Source organism: Balaenoptera musculus, chromosome 11 (genome assembly GCF_009873245.2).
Source record: "Balaenoptera musculus isolate JJ_BM4_2016_0621 chromosome 11, mBalMus1.pri.v3, whole genome shotgun sequence".
In the NCBI taxonomy this organism is placed as follows: domain Eukaryota; kingdom Metazoa; phylum Chordata; class Mammalia; order Artiodactyla; family Balaenopteridae; genus Balaenoptera; species Balaenoptera musculus.
The window spans coordinates 52,870,801-52,891,247 of NC_045795.1; the positions used below are offsets into that span (position 1 = coordinate 52,870,801).

General features: G+C 35.8%; 1 protein-coding gene across 1 annotated transcript in view; it reads right to left on the reverse strand.

Annotated features, from left to right (window-relative positions):
- The window catches only part of CLASP2 (cytoplasmic linker associated protein 2), a 176,983-nt gene that overhangs the window by 104,037 nt on the left and 52,499 nt on the right, over positions 1-20,447 (reverse strand). Inside the window, 3 exon segments of the mRNA XM_036868146.1 lie at positions 788-880; positions 3,159-3,238; positions 20,294-20,440. Coding sequence (XP_036724041.1) covers positions 788-880; positions 3,159-3,238; positions 20,294-20,440 — 320 coding nt within the window.

The window sequence follows — 20,447 nt, forward strand, 5'->3', positions numbered from 1 at the left end:
ATTAAAGGTATCCAAACTGGAAGGGAAGAGGAAAATTGTCACTATATGCAGATGACATGATAATTTATATAGAAAACCCTAAAGACCCCACACAAAAACTATTAGAACTGATAAACGAATTCAGCAAGGTACCAGGATACAGAATTAACATACAGAAATCTGTTGCATTTCTTTACACTAACAATAAACTATCAGAAAGAAAAAGTAAAAAAAAAAAAAAATTCCCTTTATAAATCACATAAAAAAAAAAAACAAAAACCTAGGAATAAACCTGAACAAGGAGGTGAAAGACTTATATGCTGAGAACCATAACACGTTGATAAAGGAAACTAAAGATGATTCAAAGAAATCATCTCATGCTCTTGGATTGGAAGAATTAATACTGTTAAATGGCCATACTGCCCAAAGCAATCTACAGATTTAATGCCATCCCTACGAATTTACATTCCCACCAACAGTGCAGGAGGGTTCCCTTAACTCCACAACTATGTAACCCTAAGGAGAGTCATGGTCCCGGGGCATCAATGAAGCTCAAAAAGTAGCACAGTGGAGACACTAATAAATGGGTGAGATAGGCTCCACCTGATTAGCAAAACAGAAAAAAATGGACCCTAACTAAGAAAAGGCCTATTATCTCAATGTGTTTTCCAGAAAGAAATGTTACCTATCAGACTCTCTATTTCATAAGCAAATACCAGATAGTACTACTACCGAATTTCCAAGTTTTTGAAAAAGAACATTGAAAAAAAAGGGAGAGGGATAAGAAAATAAAAAGTAAAAAACTTACTGCATTGGCACGCTGATCCCAGTCATGTTTGTCATCTGACAAAATTTCCCTGATTTTATTTAATGTTTCTTCAAGTTCTCGACTAGAATAGATCTTAAAGAAAAGATGCAAAATTATAACATTAATATTTCTTGCCACAGCAAAATTATGCCCTCATGTTCAAATAATCTTTCCAGTAATAGTATTATTTCCCATTCTAGCACCATTTTTAAATGGAGAATGAAAATACATTATAGATAATAATAAAATAAAATGCTTTGTCTTCCTTACCTGTTATCCAGGTAAGGATATTTCTCCACTCATGAGTAACTTCAAATATACTTTTAAAGTGCTTTGTCATTTAAAAACAAAATGCAAATATCCTACAGATTAGTAAAAACAGGACTGAGTTCTCAAAATGACTTCAGGTATATAACATATCTATTGCATTCGTATACTTATTATACTATATTGCAAAAGGACATGTTTTGTAGGTTAGTCCCTCCTCCGACCCTCTCGCTAGACTGTAGCCAGGAGAGCTACATGCTTTATTCCCTCTGGAGCTAACTGTCTGCCAAACACCATTATCCTTTCATTCACTTAACAAATATTCACATAACAGGGATGTAACATTCTAGGCACTAAGGACACTATGGTGAGCAAAAAATAGGCATGGTCTTTGCCTTATGGAACTTATAATCTAGTCAGGGAAAGAAAAAAATTAATCAAATGATATAAAATATGAAATTGCAAATAGAAAGTATCACCAAGGAGAAGTACATACTGCCATGAAAGTATACATACAATAGGGGGTTTGAACTAGTTAGGAAAGTCAAGCTTGAATTGAGAGCTAAAGCATGAGGGAGACATCATTAGACAAAACAGAGAAAGATCAGCCTTCCCTGTGGTGAACAGCATGTGCAAAGGCTCTGTGACAGAAAGAAACTGAAAGAAGGCCAAGTACAGTAGTAAAGAGTGCAAAGGGGATCAGGGGAAGAGATAGTGACCCAAGGCCTAAGTCTGTCAGTGCATAGTATTTCTCTACATCACAGTCAAGGTTCAGAGGTGGGCGCAAAACCTAAATTAGTTCAGTTAGAGTGAATTTCAAAGTTTTACATGGTCAACTGGGGAAGAGGCAGAGGGTACTAAGGGAGTGAGGCTCGGACAGCTGCAGCCATGTTGCTGACCATGAGGGAAGACAATGCAGAAGAATCCAGAAATGAGACATAAGAAAGAATGGGCTCCTAGATACCATCTGAGTAGTACAAACAGATACTGCCATCAAATAGGCCCTATTTATATTTTTCACTTTCAACGGCCATCAAATTCTCCTTTTCCTTAAAACAAAAACTTGCCAAAAACAAGAGTACAAAGGGGAGCAAGGCATGAGACAAGGCTGAAGAGGCAGGAGGGGGACCAGATAAACATTTGTTACAGAGTGATTACTGGAGGCTTCTGAGCCTTTCCTGCCTCCCACTTTCCCTTCACAAAAGTCCTTCTGCCATATTTAAAAAGAAAGGCAGGTTCCTCTCCCACTCCTAATCTTATTATGATGCTTTGCTCTGGAATACAATGCCAGGCTCCCCCTCCCCTAACATGGGAAAAAAGGGTCGACTCAAAAATTTACTTTAGTGAGGGGGTACATAATTTTTTAAACATTCTTTTAGGGGGCATACAGAGAGAAGAAGTTTGAATACCACTAAGTTAGGAATTGGCTGCAATAAAATAATTCCTAGGTTTCTAACTTGTGTAACTAATTAGGTTTCCACATATAAAACACTGGAAGAGTAGGTTTGAAAGGGGAAGATCATGAGCCCAGTTGTGGGCACGTTGAATTTGAGATGCTTCTGAGACATCTAAAAGGAGATGTCAAATAAACAATCAGTGGAAAAATTATTTTTGCACTAAAGAGAGTTCTGGCTTAGCGATAAAAACCTGTGCATTACCTATGTAAAGGCACGAAGTAAAGCCATGGATTTGAAGGAAGGAAGGAAATGGAGAGCGAGAAGAGAGGCCCAGAACCAACCCTTAAGAAATCTCAGTATTCAACAGTCAAGTAAAGAAGGATGTGGCTTTAAAGGAGAAAGAGATGAAGTGGACAGAAAGGTAGGAGGAAAAAAAATGGAAGAACATTGTATCACAGGCACCTTTAAAAAAAAAAAAGTGGATGTAGTTGGACATTGCAATGTAAGATGATTCAATGATATGGATTCAATTTTGTTTCAGCCTCACTGAAAAAATCACTTGGAAGTCTAATTGTACCAACAAATAATAGTTTGGCAAGTCAATTCAGGAAAAAAAGAATTTGGAAAACAGGGACAAAAATAAATAATATTACGAACAGGCACATAGGCAATATTCATGGGGAATGCCACTTTACTGGCATCCTTACCTGTATAGAAGGGACATCTGTAAAAGCCTTTATAAAATCATCTTCATCAACTGCTCCGGCACCTCCTTCCTTAGAAGCACCTGGTAATTAAAAATAAATTTATCTTTTAAAGTTTACTTTTAAGCACTTTAGCACTAAGAACACCATGAAAAAAATTAACTCTTTTGATATGAAAAAGGTGTAATTTTGAGACATTCCAATTTATAAGAAGGTATTAAAAAAATCTCCAACTTTTCAGAAAAGAGAAGGTACTTAGCAGTGGTTGATTAGCCCTCTGTAAGGTACTAGATGAGGCTGGTAGTAGAATCCAAACTATAGGAACAGAGCCCTCTCATCCCTCATTCAATGCAAGAGCAAGGACACAAGAAATACAGGTGAAAGGATAAACATTTAAAAAGCTGAGCAGTCAGTTTATATGACCCTAAATGTCAATAATGGTGCCAAGGCTTCCCTGGTGGCGCAGTGGTTGAGAATCTGCCTGCCAATGCAGGGGACACAGGTTCGAGCCCTGGTCTGGGAAGATCCCACATGCTGCGGAGCAACTAGGCCCGTAGGCCACAACTACTGAGCCTGCGCGTCCAGAGCCTGTGCTCCACAACAAGAGAGGCCGCGATAGAGGCCCGCGCACCGCGATGAAGAGTGGCCCCCGCGGGCTTCCCTGGTGGCGCAGTGGTTGAGAATCTGCCTGCCAATGCAGGGGACACGGGTTTGAGCCCTGGTCTGGGAAGATCCCACATGCTGCGGAGCGACTAGGCCCGTGAGCCACAATTACTGAGTCTGCGCTTCTGGAGCCTGTGCTCCGCAACAAGAGACGCCGCGATAGTGAGAGGCCCGCGCACCGCGATGAAGAGTGGCCCCCGCTTGCCGCAACTGGAGAAAGCCCTCGCACAGAAACGAAGACCCAACACAGCCATAAATAAATAAATAAATAAATAAATAAATAAATAATTAAAAAAAAAAAAAAAAAGAGTGGCCTCCGCTTGCTGCAACTGGAGAAAGCCCTCACACAGAAATGAAGACCCAACACAGCCATAAATAAATTTAATAAATAAATAAATAAATAAATAAAGAAGCCAAATAAGTGAGGCAGAGGATCCACATGTGCTGCAGTGGTCAGGAAAGCAAATGTGAAAGAAATGAGGGTCTTGAAATTAACTTTAAATATACAAACAAATCTTCTTTTATTGCACATACACAATAAAAAAGTAAACTTAATAGGCAGTAGTTGTTTAAGAGCCAATAATTAGCTATTGTCTTTCAGCTCCAAATACACTCTTTTATATTGTGATGCTGGGCCTAGGACTGAGCAAACCATTTTTCTGCTGATTCTAATGGTTTCCTGTTAAACTGTGTCAGTAGGGATGTGGAAAGAATGAAAGCTGAAGGAAGAAGGGACCTGCTCCTTCCTAACTACTTCCTCTTCTTGTCAGTAAAACCCTAGCAACTCTGGCAGGTTGCTCATTTCAGTAGCAGTTCCAGACAGCAGTTTTTCTAACATTCACTGAAACCAGCTCACTATGCCTGACAGAGACACCAGGCAGCTAGTACCTGCTCCTCAGAGGTCAAGTCACAGCTCTGCAGGGCCTCTCCTCTAAGCCTCTGTGTTTCAATAATTTTAACCTCATTTTGTTCTTCCAGCTTTAGGGGTAGGAGCTATTTACTGTGATTGCTACATCCATGATACTTTATATTTTATTTTTATTTTTTTTCAAATTAACCAGTATTTAAATGGGGAGGGGAGTTGTTTAACAGAAGTAGTATGAATTATAAATATTATTTCCTGGGTACTCAGCTGCTATATGTAATTGTTGTGCAGAAGACACTAAAATAGTGTCTTTGCTCTTAATGACAGTGGAGAAACCAGAGTCAACAGAGGGAACTTGGCTTCATGGAGAACTGTCGTCACAAAACTCAACCAAGGAATCTTAACACAGCCGCTGAGAGTACTGTGGTATAGGTAGCTGGGGAGGAGACACCTGTTTGGGGGGGAAGGAGAATAAATGCCGGGAAGGCTCTGCACTGATGGACTGTGAAGCCGGCAGAAGGGTCAGTAATCTTCTCGCCTCCTCGGCCTCTTCCATGATACTTTAGTGTTCTGTTTTTGCATTCTTAATTCATCAATACCCATTTAACAAATTATATTAAATTCTCTCTGCAAAAATAACTTGTGGATTCTGTCTTCTGACTGAAATCTGGCTGATAACTCTACTTATTATTTATTTTCTTCATGGTAAAAATCCAACATATGAAGTGGTTTTCAAATACCTAAGATGTACATTCCAATGGACAATTCACTTAAAAAATCTCTCTGGTTAAAAAATTAAACAGAAAATATCTCTTCAATTAAGTTTATCATCTACCAAAGGAGATATAAATACTGCAAAACTGGACTTAAAAAAAATCATCCTAAAAAATAAAAAATACTCAGGATTTCCAAAGGTGTATAAAAAGCTCCGTATCTTAAAAACAAATAAAAACCTCAGAAGGTCTTTGTATATGAGTTTTAACAGCAATAAGAGATGGACCACAGAACAGCATAAAGTTTAAGGCAATATAAAACTGCAAATTAAAAGCAATGACAATTTCATAAACTAAAAGAGGAATGAATGCACGCTTGCTATAGGAAATTCAATTACAAGAGTAAAAAAATTATAGTTACCCCCTAGATATTAAAAAATCCAATAAAATAATAAAACTCTCAACCCCATGCCCATAATCAGTACTAGTAACTAACTGATTACATGAAAATAATCAGCTAAAGCAAAGAAACAAAAAGATATAGCTAATCATATTATCTTAACATCTTATAAGATACATTCATTTACAATCTCTTAATATGGCAGGGTTTATTGCTTTTGACAATGGGTCCTCTGATAGGAGTGCATATGCCTAGATTTTTACAATTTCTTCCCAATCTTTCACAGTTGTCTTTGTCTAAGCCACTGAACAGAAATTTCGTTAGGGACTGGTCCTTACCAAGCAGTTCCTAAACATTCAACACAGTTTTCATAAAAACAAAGTTCTTTCCACATTCATTAATATATTTTGTTCCTTTATATTACCACTTCTTGCAAATTACTTTGTTACAATAATAAGAGCAACCATTAGGCAAGTTTGAGAACAAACGACTCCTAGAAAGTATACATCTCAAGTGGTAGAGGAGACCTGGGCAGATGTACCAGAGCAGAGCCAGCTAACAACCTTAGTGTACTAAAGTGTGGAAGACAGAAAGTTTTACAGAGGAATGGAGAAGTGAAGGGGAGATCAGTATGAAGGATTAGTACAGTGTATATGCAGTTTACTAAGGTATCATACATACAACAGAATGCTAACATCGATACATTAACCCGCCAGCCATAACACAATGTCAAAAACCTTCAAGGGGATGCAGAGCATCTGAACAGATCCCAGATAAGGCCAGAAAAATGTGCCAATGACTAAGGACATACACAGGAAAGTCTAACTTTGAAAGTCACAATTTACTCTAATCATAATTTCTTTATTATGCAGTAATTTCTTATGACTAGGGCCAAATAAGCTAGTAGGGAGTGGTGGGGGAGTAGAATATAATGGCTTTTAAAAGTCCCACAGAAGATGCAGAGACAAATAAATGCAGCCTTGTGACTCTCAGATATGACAGCTAGGTCTCTAAACCTGGACATGGGCATTACCAAATTTGGTAAGAACTTGCATGGTCTGAATATTTAACCCTAATCTACCTCACTCTTACCTTGGAGAATCACTTTGTTTAAGCAGAGCTGCTGCTAATGGGAGTGTTTGGGATATACGAATAGTGTAAAGACAGAGGACATTCTGAGCTCCCCATTCTAACCTTGTTTATACCTTGCATGTATTACAAGTAAACCTTTTTACAATCCATGTTTGCCTAATGTTTCCCCTCACCTTGGTTTTGACTGTCTGGCCTACAAAGTAGGAAAAGGATCCTTGCATAGGGAATAAACTGTTGAATGAACTGTTTTATCTCACAATCATCACTCCATTTTCTGATACAGCTTTAAAAAGTTCACCCCAAAATACTATAAAATCCCTTTAGCGCCAGCAAGGAGAATGAATTACATAAGAAGACAGTCAAAAAGAGTAATGGGCCAAGAATAAACTGTTGAATGAACTGTTTTGTCTTACAATCATCACTCCATTTTCTGATACAGCTTTAAAAAGTTCACCCAAAAATACTATAAAATCCCTTTAGCACCAGCAAGGAGAATGAATTACATAGGAAGACAGTCAAAAAGAGTAATGGGCCTTAATGTCAAATATTACTGCAAGAAAAGGAGAATGAGCGTGCACACCAAGAGGAGATGTATTTAGATAAATTAAGTTTGAGAGCAGGAGCACAAGTAGAGGTTGGGCTGAAAGGACAAGCGAAGCTGGCTTCCAATTCGACTAAAGCTCTTTCAAATATAACTGTGTTAACAATCATACCAGAAAATATTAATGGGCTGAAACAGAACAGAAGAGCTTTGCCCAGCTGTCTAACCACTCTAAAACAGAGATCAGTAATTCTTTTCTGTAAAGGACAAGAGAGTAAATATTTTAGACTTTATGGGCCATATGGTTCCTGTTGCAATTTCTCAACTCTGCCATTGTAGCCTGAAAACAGCCACAGACAATATACAATGAACAAGGTTGTATTCCAATAAAGCTCTATTTGTGGACACTGAAATTTGAATTTCATATAGTTTTCACATGTCACACAATATTATCCTTCTTTTGACTATTTTTAATCATTTAAAGATGTAAAAAATATTCCTAGCTCATGGGTGAAACAAAAACAGACAGTTGGCTGGATTTGGCCTGTGCACTATATAGTTTGCTGATCCCTGCTCTAGAATCCACTCTAAGCTGGTAATCACTTGGTTGGGAAGCAGAGGGAGGGGAAGGGGGATTAGAGGGTACTGTCATTCAGGAGATACCATGGTTTCTAGTGTGCCAGACTGCCTAGAGGAGGCATTCTCAGAAATCCTCAAATACTACTTTAAAAGGTTTAAGTATAAAGAGAAAACTCCATTCTACTTAGTCCTTAACTACTAATAAGGTGAAGTGCTGGATACAATGGTGAATGAAACAAAGGGTAAAGTACAGATACAGGAGCAAGGAGAGCAAAGTCTTAGAGATGGAAAGAGGCAGGTTCTTCTCATGCTACAATGAAGCGACTAGCACTGAAGAGAAAGATAAATGCTGGAAAAACAACATGGAGGGAAATATGTCAGGAACCTTGATGAAATTCATACAAAATCTATAATTTTTAAAGAGAGTTACACTAATGAAAGCACTATCAGTGCTTTTGAAGAGTGCTATGAAAAGACAGAAGAGCTTTCTGGATCCCCAACTTTCTAAGGGAAGTAGGTTGAAAAAGACACTCAGCTGAAAACACAGGACATTTTGATACAAAAGAAGAAAAGATTTCAGGGGCAGAGCCCAGAGTCCAGGGCAAAACCAAGAACAGAAGAGAACACTGATTTAGAGAAGCACACCCAAAGAGAGAATGAAACCTTCATGATGGAACATTCATGACCCCTGTAATAAGGGAACCTGAAAGCAGGTTCCTGTTGGATTTCAAAATTGCTATAAATCAGTGACTACTATGAAGTTCCTGTTCCTTCCCCCAACCTTTTTAAAGAAACTTATTTATCTTATTTATTTTTTTAAAATTTTTGGCTGCATTGGGTCTTTGTTGCCATGCGCAGCCTTTCTCTAGTTGCGGCGAGCGGGGGCTACTCTTCATTGCGGTGCGCAGGCTTCTCATGGCGTTGGCTTCTCTTGTTGCAGAGCACAGGCTCTAGGCACACGAGCTTCAGTAGTTGTGGCTCGCAGGCTCTAGAGCGCAGGCTCAGTAGTTGTGGTGCACGGACTTATTTGCTCCACGGCATGTGGGATCTTCCCGGACCAGGGCTCGAACCCGTGTACCCTGCACTGGGCAAGTGGATTCTTCACCACTGCGCCACCAGGGAAGCCCTCCTTCCCTTTTTTTAGGAGTGTCTATTATGGTTTTTCTGTCCTGTATGTTGAGTACGTGGGGTGCAAGTAGATGTCTTTTTAGTTCAGAGGCCTCTGCATGGAGAGAAGCCACACCAGAGGAGAGAAACCTCACATGCATCTGGACCTGATGCAGATCAAAGGATCACGGACTTTGAGCCTGATGGTATAATTAGGATGAGACTTTTGGGAAATGTCCATGAGTGCATTTTGTGTGTGGGAGGCATGTAAATTATCGTGGTCAGAGGGCATGCTGCAGTAGGCTGGCTGCAAGGGTAGCTGCAACAATTGCTCTCATTCCTGACAACTGCTCCTTTTACAATGTGACTTTGCAGCTTTCCCTATTGAAAAGTGGAGTTCCCAGTAAAGAGGTGGAGAAGAGTAACTGAGAATTCTGGTTGAGACAAGACCTAGGAGAGGCTGAAGGGGTCCCTGATTGGTGATTCCCCAGTGTCCAGCAGAAAAAAACTTCTCAGAGGAAAGCTTCTGGAATCCCCAATTTGGACCTGAAGGACTTCCACTAATTAAGTTCAAGCAATGAGCTCACAATCAAAGTTCAAATACGTTTGATCCTTGAACAAAACAGGTTTGAACTATGTGGGTCCACTTAAACAAACAGATTTTTTTTTTTTTGAAAACACTGAGCTGTACACTTTGTCTATCTATCTATCTATCTGTCCATCTATCTATCTATTTTTGGCCGCAGGGCATGCAGGACCTTAGTTCCCCGACATTCCAAATAAACCTTTATTTCTAAAACCAGATAGCAAGGACATATTTGGCCTGCTGGCTGTAATTTGCCAAATCCTGGTGTAGATAGAAAACCCAAAATAATATATAGTAAAATCATTAAAAATTAAACTTTAGCTAGGTGACTAGATACAAAATCAAAATATAATAATTGATTTCATTTCTATGCATCAGCAACAAAGTTAGAAATTTTAAATTAAGAAAATACTATGTCGAGGAACCTTGAGGGCATCATGCTGAGTGAAATAAATCAGACAGAGAAAGACAAATACAGTATCATCTCGCTTATATGTGAAATCTAAAAAACAAACAAACAAAAAAAACAAGCACACAGATACAGAGAACAGATTGGTGGTTGCCAGAGGCAAGGGGTGGATGAAATAGGTGAAGGGAGTCAAAAGGTACAGACTTCCAGTTATAAGATAAATAAGCCATGGGATGTAAAGTACAGCATGGTGACTAGAGTTGACACTGTACTGCTTATCTGAAAGTTGCTAAGGGAGTAAATCTCAAAAGTTCTCATCACATGGGAAAAAAAGCTCTGTAACTGTGTATGGTGACGGATGTTAACTAGACTTATTGTGGTGATCATTTTGCAATATATACAAATATTGAATCATTATATTGTACAACTGAAATTGATATAACGTTGCATGTCAACTATACTTCAATTTAAAAAAAAAAAAAGAAAATGAGTTGACTCTATAGATGAATCTGGGGAGAACTCACATCTTTGTAATACTGTTTTCCTATCCAGGAATGTAGTATGTCCATTTATTTATGACTTTTAAAATTTCTTTCAATGAAGTTTTACAATTAAAAAAAATACTATGCTTTCTGGGACTTCCCTGGTGGCACAGTGGTTAAGAATCCACCTGCCAATGCAGGGGACACGTGTTTGAGCCCTGGTCCAGGAAGATCCCACATGCTGCGGAGCAACTAAGCCCCTGCGCCACAACTACTGAGCCTGCACTCCAGAGCCCATGCTCTGCAACAACAGAAGCCACCGCAATGAGAAGCCCACGCACTGCAACGAAGAGTAGCCCCCGCTCGCCACAACTAGAGAAAGCCCGCACACAGCAGTGAAAACCCAACGCAGCCAAAAAAAAACTATGTTTTTTAACATAAAGTAAAAATATTCTGAGGTATCTAGAAATAAACCAAACCAAACAAACAAAAACAAAACAAAAGAAGTGAAAAACCTTGAGGTGGAAAAAAGAATAAATTTTAATGAGACATTAAAGAACACTAAAATAAATGGATAGATATTGTGTGTTCATGGACAGGAAGACTCAGTATCATAAAGATGTCCAGTCTCCCCAAAGTACTGCCATAATCAAGCCTCCAACAGGGTTTCTTGTGGAAGTTGTCAAGCTGATTCTAAAATCTGGAAGGGCAATGGACCAAGAACTGTTGAGATAATCCTTAAAAGTAAAGGGAGGAAGTACTTGCCCTACCAGAAATGAAGACTTACAAACCTAAGATAATGATGACAGTTAGGTTTTAGTGCAGGGATAGGCCAACTAATCAAATGAACAAAATACAAACTTCGAAAACAGACCCACAAATGTACAAAAATTTGATACACGACAAAGAAGTGATTCAGATCAACAAGGAAAGTAATTCAATAATAATGCCTAAAATTCAACAAAATGCTGAGATAATGGATTATCTAGTAAAAAAAAAAAGGTTATTTCCTTACCCAATTTTAAAACTTACAGTAGACATTCTGATTCCCATGGGAAAATGGTAGTCATCCAAATTCAAATCAAATGTTTTACTAAATACTCCGAAAACCAGAGATCAAAAAGAAAAACAAATAAAACTGTCCACAGCACATACTTGTAATACAAGTTCTCACTTCAAACTTCAATTTACAGGTAAATGGGGAAATATAAACATCCAAAACCAGCAATATCAATTACAGAGTCCTCACTGGAGAGAAAAATCCGAGGCATTTGTATGGAAGAGGAGGATCTTGGCAGTGGAGTACAAAGACATCAAATATGGTTCCCCTCAGAACAAGAGGTAAGTAGCACTTAGAAGGGGGAGGTATTCCTTCAAAGCTTGGTGGATAAAGGAAAGGAAGAAAGAGAAGATAACAGTTCTATTGAAATGAGATGGTATCACAGAATCAGAAGCACTGAATAGAAAGCCTTCCATGTATCATTTAGAAAAGAAGTTGCATTTCACTATACCAACAGAAGAGGGCATTCCTGAACTAACAAACAGTAAATTTTTCTTTCTGGCCCCACAGAATCACTTATTAAAAAATATTTTTAGGACATTTGAGGAAATTTGAATATAGAATGAAGTGCTTAAAAGGAGGTATATAGTTAGAATAAACTTACAGCAAATAAAAGGGCTTAAAGGAACAAGTTAAATATCACCACAAAAAAATCAGACAAATCCACAGCATGGGACAATCTAAAAGACAACTGGCATAGACTCTTTAAAAAAAAAGGTCAATGTCATGGTATAAAAACTGGTGAAGGGATTGTTTTATACATAATATTATGGAATTTTCTGGCATATGATAATTGTATTATGGTTATAATGAAGCATACCTTTAAGTCTTAGGAGGCGTATATTAAATATTTATGGCTGAAATGTCATGATGTCTACAATTTACTTTCCAACTGTTGAGTTTTGGAAAAAAAAAGAATATGTGTGGGAATATATCTATATGGAGATGGTTAAAACAAATATGACAAAATGCTAGTTACTAAATCTAGGTGATGAGTGTTTACTGCATGCCAACTTTTCTATATGCTTAAAATTTTTCATAATAAAAAGTTTGGGAAACCACTCACTAAAAAGCTAGAATAAGTACAGATAAACATCAGGAACATCAGTAACCAAAACATATCCAGTTAGTAGTATCTCAATTCAATGGAGTAAAGAATGTTTTATCCAATTGCATGGACATTAACTTGCCCATACATAAGGAAGAAAAGAAATTAAAATGAATATATTGTCACTTTATACAAAAAAAAATTCCAGATATACTGAACAAACTAAATGTAAAATAATTTATGTTTTAGAATAAATTAGACTATTTGTATAAACTTTCGGGACTAGACAATAGTCCTTCTTATTCAAGACAGGAAATTGGGAAGTTAAAAAAAAAAAAAAAAGGATAGATATTTTACCTACCAAAACAAAAATTTTTAAATTTTGACAGAAAAATGCCATAGACAAAGGAGAGACTGAAGAAACATTTGTAACTTTTAATAAAAGCATAAAAGGCCTAATATTTTAAAAACTGTAACAAACTGATGAGAAGACCAAACAGCCCAATTAAAAAATGGGCAAATAATAACAAATTACAAGTCACACAAGAGGATATGCTAATCCCTATTAATGAATTTATATACTCTGAATCTCACTGGAATATAAACTCTGGGAGGACAGGGTCTTTCTTCTGTTCACTGATATTTCCCAGAGATTACGAGAGTAGCAGCATACTAAAAGCTTTCAGTAAACATTTGCTAGCTGCTGGCTGGCTGGACAGGCGGATGAGGATTAAGAAAAAGAAGTACCATTTTTCACCCATCAAAATGAACCTGTTATATTCAAGGCTGGAGAATGTAAAATAACGTCTTTATTAAAATTAAAAGCACATGATTCACTTTGTTATAAAGCAGAAACTAACACACCATTGTAAAGCAATTATACTCCAATAAAGATGTTAAAAAAAAAAAAATTAAAAGCACACACAACCTTGACCAAGCAACCTCATTTAGAGGAGTCTATCCTACAGATCAGAAGCACCAGAATGACCAAATACGTAAGTACATGTAGACCTGCATTCTTGGTAATGGCATAAAGTTGCAAACAACCTGAATGACACTGACAGAGAATAGTTTATTAAATCATGGAACAGCAATAATGTGGAATACTGTATAGCTATTAAAAGAATGTGATAGCTCTCATTCTTGATGCTGAAGGACGGAAGGATGTTTTGTGGAAAAAATGCAAGTTGCAAAGTGTTTACTAGTATGTTTAATGGGGGCAAAAATAAAATCTAATCTGAATACCTACACAAATAAAAATGGAGTAAGATGTGGAAGGATTTCATACATAACACTGGGCAATGAGATTAGAAAAGCAAGACGGTATGCAAGTTTTTTTTTCTAAACATTTCTCTAATGTTAGACTTGTTAACAGTGAGTATGCATTTTATATTTAAAACAATCAAATTATGCCATTCAATTTATTAGTAAGAAATACATAATTTGGTTCTAAAAAGAAAAATGCCAAGTTAATGGAAAAAATAAATTTACAACATGCCCATCATAGAAATAATGCTTCTTACCAATTCAGTAATATAATGTAATAAATATAAGTTGGAATTGTAAGTTATTACAAACTTCTACTTATATGGATCAAGTATAACAAATCTAACTATGGAAAATCCCCCACATGTGTGATCTATATTAATGATATTTCATCTTTTCTGAGGCAAACCTTGAAATCAATTTGCCTACCTATATGACACTATAATTTTCTAACACTTAAATCTCAGTCAAAAAGTATAGGCAAATGAAGTATGGAAGGCCAAACACTAAAACCACTAACACTGGTTGGTGGGATAATGAGCATGGACAGATATTGTAATTTCTTTTCCAATTTCTTTTCTGCTTTTTTTCTTGAGCATTCCTATGGTCTCCTCAGTGCCTAACATGAAGCCTTGCACACAGTAAGCTCTACGTACAGATGTAGATAAAGACAATAACTCATCTGTGAAGAGACTGGGGTCTTCAATATGTCTACTAATTTAATCAAAATAGTTTGGCTGTTTATATTAATTTCCCCCCCTCTCAACATCTGAATGCTTCAAAAAATAAACCTTGCACAATGAAATTTCTTTGACTTTAAGTCTTGCACAAGAGGTAAAACAAAACTGAGGTCAAAGAAATAACTACAGCAAACACACATATTCTTAGACACAGTAGGCCATTGGGCAGTTTATTGATTTATATTTATAATAACTTATTGGTTAATTATTCAAATCTTATTTACCTTAAAACCATAGGACAGGGTAAGAGAGTGTCATGGACATATATACACTACCAAATGTAAAATAGATAGCTAGTGGGAAGCAGCCGCATAGCACAGGGAGATCAGCTCGGTGCTTTGTGACCACCTAGAGGGGTGGGATGGGGAGGGTGGGAGGGAGGGAGATGCAAGAGGGAAGAGTAATGGGAACCTATTGTATATGTATAACTGATTCACTTTGTTATAAAGCAGAAGCTAACACACTATTGTAAGGCAATTATACTTCAATAAAGATGTTTAAAGAAAAAAAAAAAAAAAACCATAGTTAAGAGAGAGAGCACCAGGGCATCTTATGATGAATGACATGGGATTCACAGAAATTTAAGACAAAATGGTGACTGGCCAATCCTTAAATTCCAAATGTCATTAATAGTGTTTTGCTATATGGGATAAAAATATGAAATATGTATTATATGCAGTATTAGTGAGGAGATGACCCAGAGATAATCCAAAAAGCCCTTGACAGTGGGCCAAACACTGGGCCCTTGTTTCATCTCTGCTAATAACTAACTGATCTTGGATACATCATTTAACTTTCTGAGGCTTAGTCTCTTCATCTGAACTGCGGTCAGATCATCTTTTAAGATCCCTTCAAGGCTAAAATCTTTTGGGTTTAGTATCATTCCCTGTCATTAGGGGGAAGAAAGGAGGAAGAAAATGAGCAAAACAAAATACACAAACAGAAAAGTTATTTGGTTTTACATAAGTTCAAAAACAAGAAATTGAGGTTTACGAATTAAAAATTTAGATTTCAAGATTAAACAACAAATTCTGGAGATTTGTTTTATCAAATATATACTGATTTTCATGATCTTTATTTGTTTAAAGGAAAAACATCTTGTTGTTTGCATCACAGGGAAAATGGGAACGATTAGCATAATTTGTGGAAAACAGATATTTAGACATTCTTAATAAAACCTCAGGTAAGACATAAAGTAAAACTAATATAAAATACCCTAAAGACGAGTAAGTACTACCGAATTGAAAAGACAGTAATTAACCAATTGTAAGAATTCAAAGTTAAAACCATTTCAAAGTAGTCTTTGATATTAGATGGAAACAATAGAGAGAAAATACTCTGTCTGCTTGAATGAATGGTAAGTGAGAGAGAACAACAGAACTTTGACAATTGATGATTTGGTTAATGATGTGTTTCAATGATTACATACAAGCCTCAGTGACAAATCACTAACGTCAGAATCTGGTACTAATGATAAACAAAAACAATTATATCATCATCTAATTCAATTTTATTTTTAGAAAAGAATAGCAGCCAAAATAATTGGTACAGGAATAGGACATGATAACTCAGTAAGCTTTAAAAAGGCAATTTCAAAAAGAAAACTCTAAAAAGTATTTCCATTTATAGTGAAAAATTACCAGTTGCTTACTTCCAAATATTCTATTTTGCTGGGAATCGTACTAGTTGAGGTTTAAAATGACTGATTTGTGGACCCTGAAAGTAGTGATCATTCCTGTAGATTATAACCTCAGAGCTTTAAGATCTAGAAGAGTCCTTATTTACCCAGTGAGATTAGTGTTGGTGGCAGTATAGCAACGTGATTTTTGCGCCTCATCCACTTACTAGATGCATGACCTGTTCAAGTTGCTTAAATTCTCTGAACTTTAGTTTGCTCATCAGTAAAACTGAGATAAAGTACCTAACTCAAGAGTTCTGAGGTTTAAATGAGAGAACATAAGTAAAAACATCCCCCAATTTTTAAAAACTATTACCTAAAATACTATAGAGATGTAAGTATTACAAATAATCAGGTATATTCAGCAATTGTACTGAAGCCATTAAGCCAAAAGGAGGGAAAATATGTTTATCTAAATTCCTATTATGAAGTCACAAATGTTATTCAGAAAATGGACTATTTAAGGGAATTCAATTTATCCTTATACTAATTAGCAAAGCACAAAGGTACACTTTTGACATCCACATAATATGGATTTTTATAGCCATGATATATTTGGAAAAGGTTATGGGAGCAAACCCATAACCTTTTCTTTTTAATTCTCCTTGGTTTAAAAAGCCCCACAATTACAATATGAGTAGAAAAGGTTGGCACACCGAGGCAAAGAACAAAACAAGACTAACACACACTAAAGATTAAACACAGGTCCTACTGGCTTTAACTGGCTAGGATACTTTGCTAAAAATAGCATACATCTCTTTAATCTTGACATATATCTCTGAGAGAAGTGAAGTAAATTAAACTCCAAAACTTCAGAGTAGATTCAATCAGGATTCCGAAGAAGCTCACTTTACTTTTATTTTGGTAATCCTTCTGAAAAGAAATTTGTTAAACTCAGTGGACTGTGAGTGGCTTATACCACTATTGTATACCTCCGCCTACCATACTCCTTTAATTAGGAACTAATCATACCTGTTTATCATATACCAAGGAGTAGCAAATAAAATGCCTGGACTAAATCACCATTATTCCATGTAAAGTTATGAGAAAGAAACTGTACAGTCTAGAAAACACAATAGTTATAAAGAGAGACAGGACAACCTTTAAGTATTTGAAAGTATCATGTTAACAGATAATTCATCTTCCCTGCCTAAGTTACAAGGAGGCAGATTTTAATGCAATATAAAAAAATAATTAACTTATCCAGAATTGAAATGGCTTATAACTTTTCTGGAGGATACTATGCCATACTGAAAGAACACAAGAAATCCCTGTAACTTTTGATTAAGTAAACTTTAAAAATTTATTCCAAGGAAATGATTGGAGATATGCTAATAAAATATATACTTAAAAGAATGATGGTACCGTTTATAACTGCAGAAAACGTGAAAGCAGTCTAGATATGAACACTAGCCATGAATAGTTTTAAATTAATAATTTAAGACAATGAGGAAATGATCAGGGTAAATATTAATGAGACAAAAGGTATACAAAACTACAAAAGGAAGGGTGCCAATTCTGTCCTCCTCCTGAGAAAATATTTGTATGTGTAAAAATAGTTAGAAAAGTTATTATAAAAATAACTGGAACAAAGTACATCATAATTTATCAGTTGATTATGTCTATACGTAGTGGTACTGCAGATGGTTTTTGTCCCAAATTTTAATCCATGAGCACATATTTAATCAGATGCTGAATAATCATCTATCAGGAATATTTTGAAAGGGATTGCTATACTTGAATAGTAAATTTAACTATATGACTCCCAATGTCCCTTCTAACTCAAAGATTCTACAACTCTAAGAAAACATTTTACAACTAATTTAAAAATCAATAAGCTTCTGCCAAGAACAAAAGATCTAAGTTAAATTTTCAAAGAAGGGCTGACAGCCAAGAATAACATTAATTTCTGAAGCAATATCAGTATCCTCTATAGCTTTTTCTTACAAAATGGGCAATGAACCTAAATGAGCTATGGCAACAAAAGAAATAAACAAACTAAAAATTGCAGAATGAATAAGCAATTGCCAAAAGACTGAGGAGGAAGAAGTGGAGGAAGAGGAGAATGAAAAAAGAATGAAGGTCTCTCCCTTATTTTATCAAAAGGGCCACTGCCAGGATGGAGAATATAATCTGTATGAGAGATTAATGACTACAATCATGAAAGCTACCTACATTCTCATATCTGGTAGGACTACAAATCAGAGAAGGGGGAATGGCATTAAGAAAGTCTGCTGTTTCTTTAAAAGAAATCTGATTTTATCAATTTGATTAAATCAGAATTAAGTGACCTTTGGTAGGTAAACTTACAATCTTCAATTTTCATCTAAGAAAAGAAAGTAAAACATGAAAATCAGAGCTAATTATAAATACTGGCTCAGATTCACAAAAATGTTAAATATTTTCACCATGAATTCAAATATTAATCCATTTTAAGTCAAATAAGACAATTTCATAAAATAATTATCATAGTATCATAGATTGGAAACCTATACCTCAAAATAAAGAAAAAATATTCCCCTTGTAGTAAGTGAAGGTAGCCATTTGTTACACAAGTAAGAAAGCAAAGAATGTCATTTACTTTTTACCAGAAAATAAGTAAGATGCATAATAGACATCATGTAATAGGATATAATAACTAACATCTGATGAGAATGCACTCCCTATAATTGCAAACAAAAGAAAATAATTAAATACTAACTATAAATTACTCGAAATACCCGAGAAATCAATATGACATTTCTATTTAAACAGTATTTTATTTATCTATTTATTTATATGCATGCAAATATGTGCGTGTTGTATACCTATACCATACCATCTTTCTTGCTGGTTACATGACATATTAGTTAAGACTATTTAAGATGAAATATTTATAATAGTTTTCCTATATTTAGAATATCATATGACATAGAAAATAACGTTTTGGTTGTATAAAAGATCAAGAGAACACAACTTAGAGAACCTGGTCAAAATATAGTTTATTTTTCTTTCATTTTTTGCTTTTACTAAAAGAACTACAGACAGAAAAAACAAAATCCTGAAGACCATGACTTTCCCACCAGCTATCATAAACAAGGAAAAATCTGTTTTCCCAAATTATAACTAACACACAAAGGGATTAACAAAAAAGGGAAAGAAAGGAACTATTTGTTCTTTTTAGTATTAAATATTTACCCCTTTTTCTTATAGGATTCATTTTACCATAAAAACCTGGCAAAACTAGCACCTGAAAAGGAATCACAACTTTCTAATTAGTATATGAAAAATACTCATTAAAAAATTCAAAGATTAGACAATATGCTAGAAATAGTTTTTACAAATGATCAAAGAATGTACTATGTTCTGTATAACTGCATAAAACCTATTTTTTCCTATTTATTATTATCTAATCCAGAAAATATTTTTGAGGCAATTTTACTTGACCACCACCCATTTCCTATTGTGACAAACTATTCAATACCCAGTATCTTCAAACATTTTTCCAATGTTAGAGTATTTAAGACTCATGCCCTAGATGAATATATAAGAACATTACATAAAACAATATTTCTTTAACAACTAAAGCATCTGAAAATAGCCAAATTCTGAAAAACCTGCTCTCTCCTCAAAAACAAAAAACAAAACAAAACCCAAACCCAAAAAATTCCCTTAAATATCTTTTTATGGCTCTGAAAAATAAATACTCTCAAGAAAACACAAACTCACATATGTTCTGACAGGAAATATCAAATACAATATTTTAAACATTTTCAAAAAGGCAGCACTTCTCGTGTGTTGCAACAGACTCTCCAGACCTGCAATCCTGCTGCAGTCATGAATAAACATATTCCTCTAAAGTTCTAAGTATGTGTGGGCCATATCAAGGGCATGAGCATGCATATCAGATTTGAAATGGATTATACATACCTCCAACCTTAGGGCCACCTGCTGAACCAGGCTTCCTTGCACTGTTGACAGGATTTCCGGATGTTTTAGGTGCAGGACACCTTGAAGGCTGAAGCAGCTATGATGGCCTATTTCCATCCACTGATTCTTCATCATCAAAGCTTTTATCTGCACA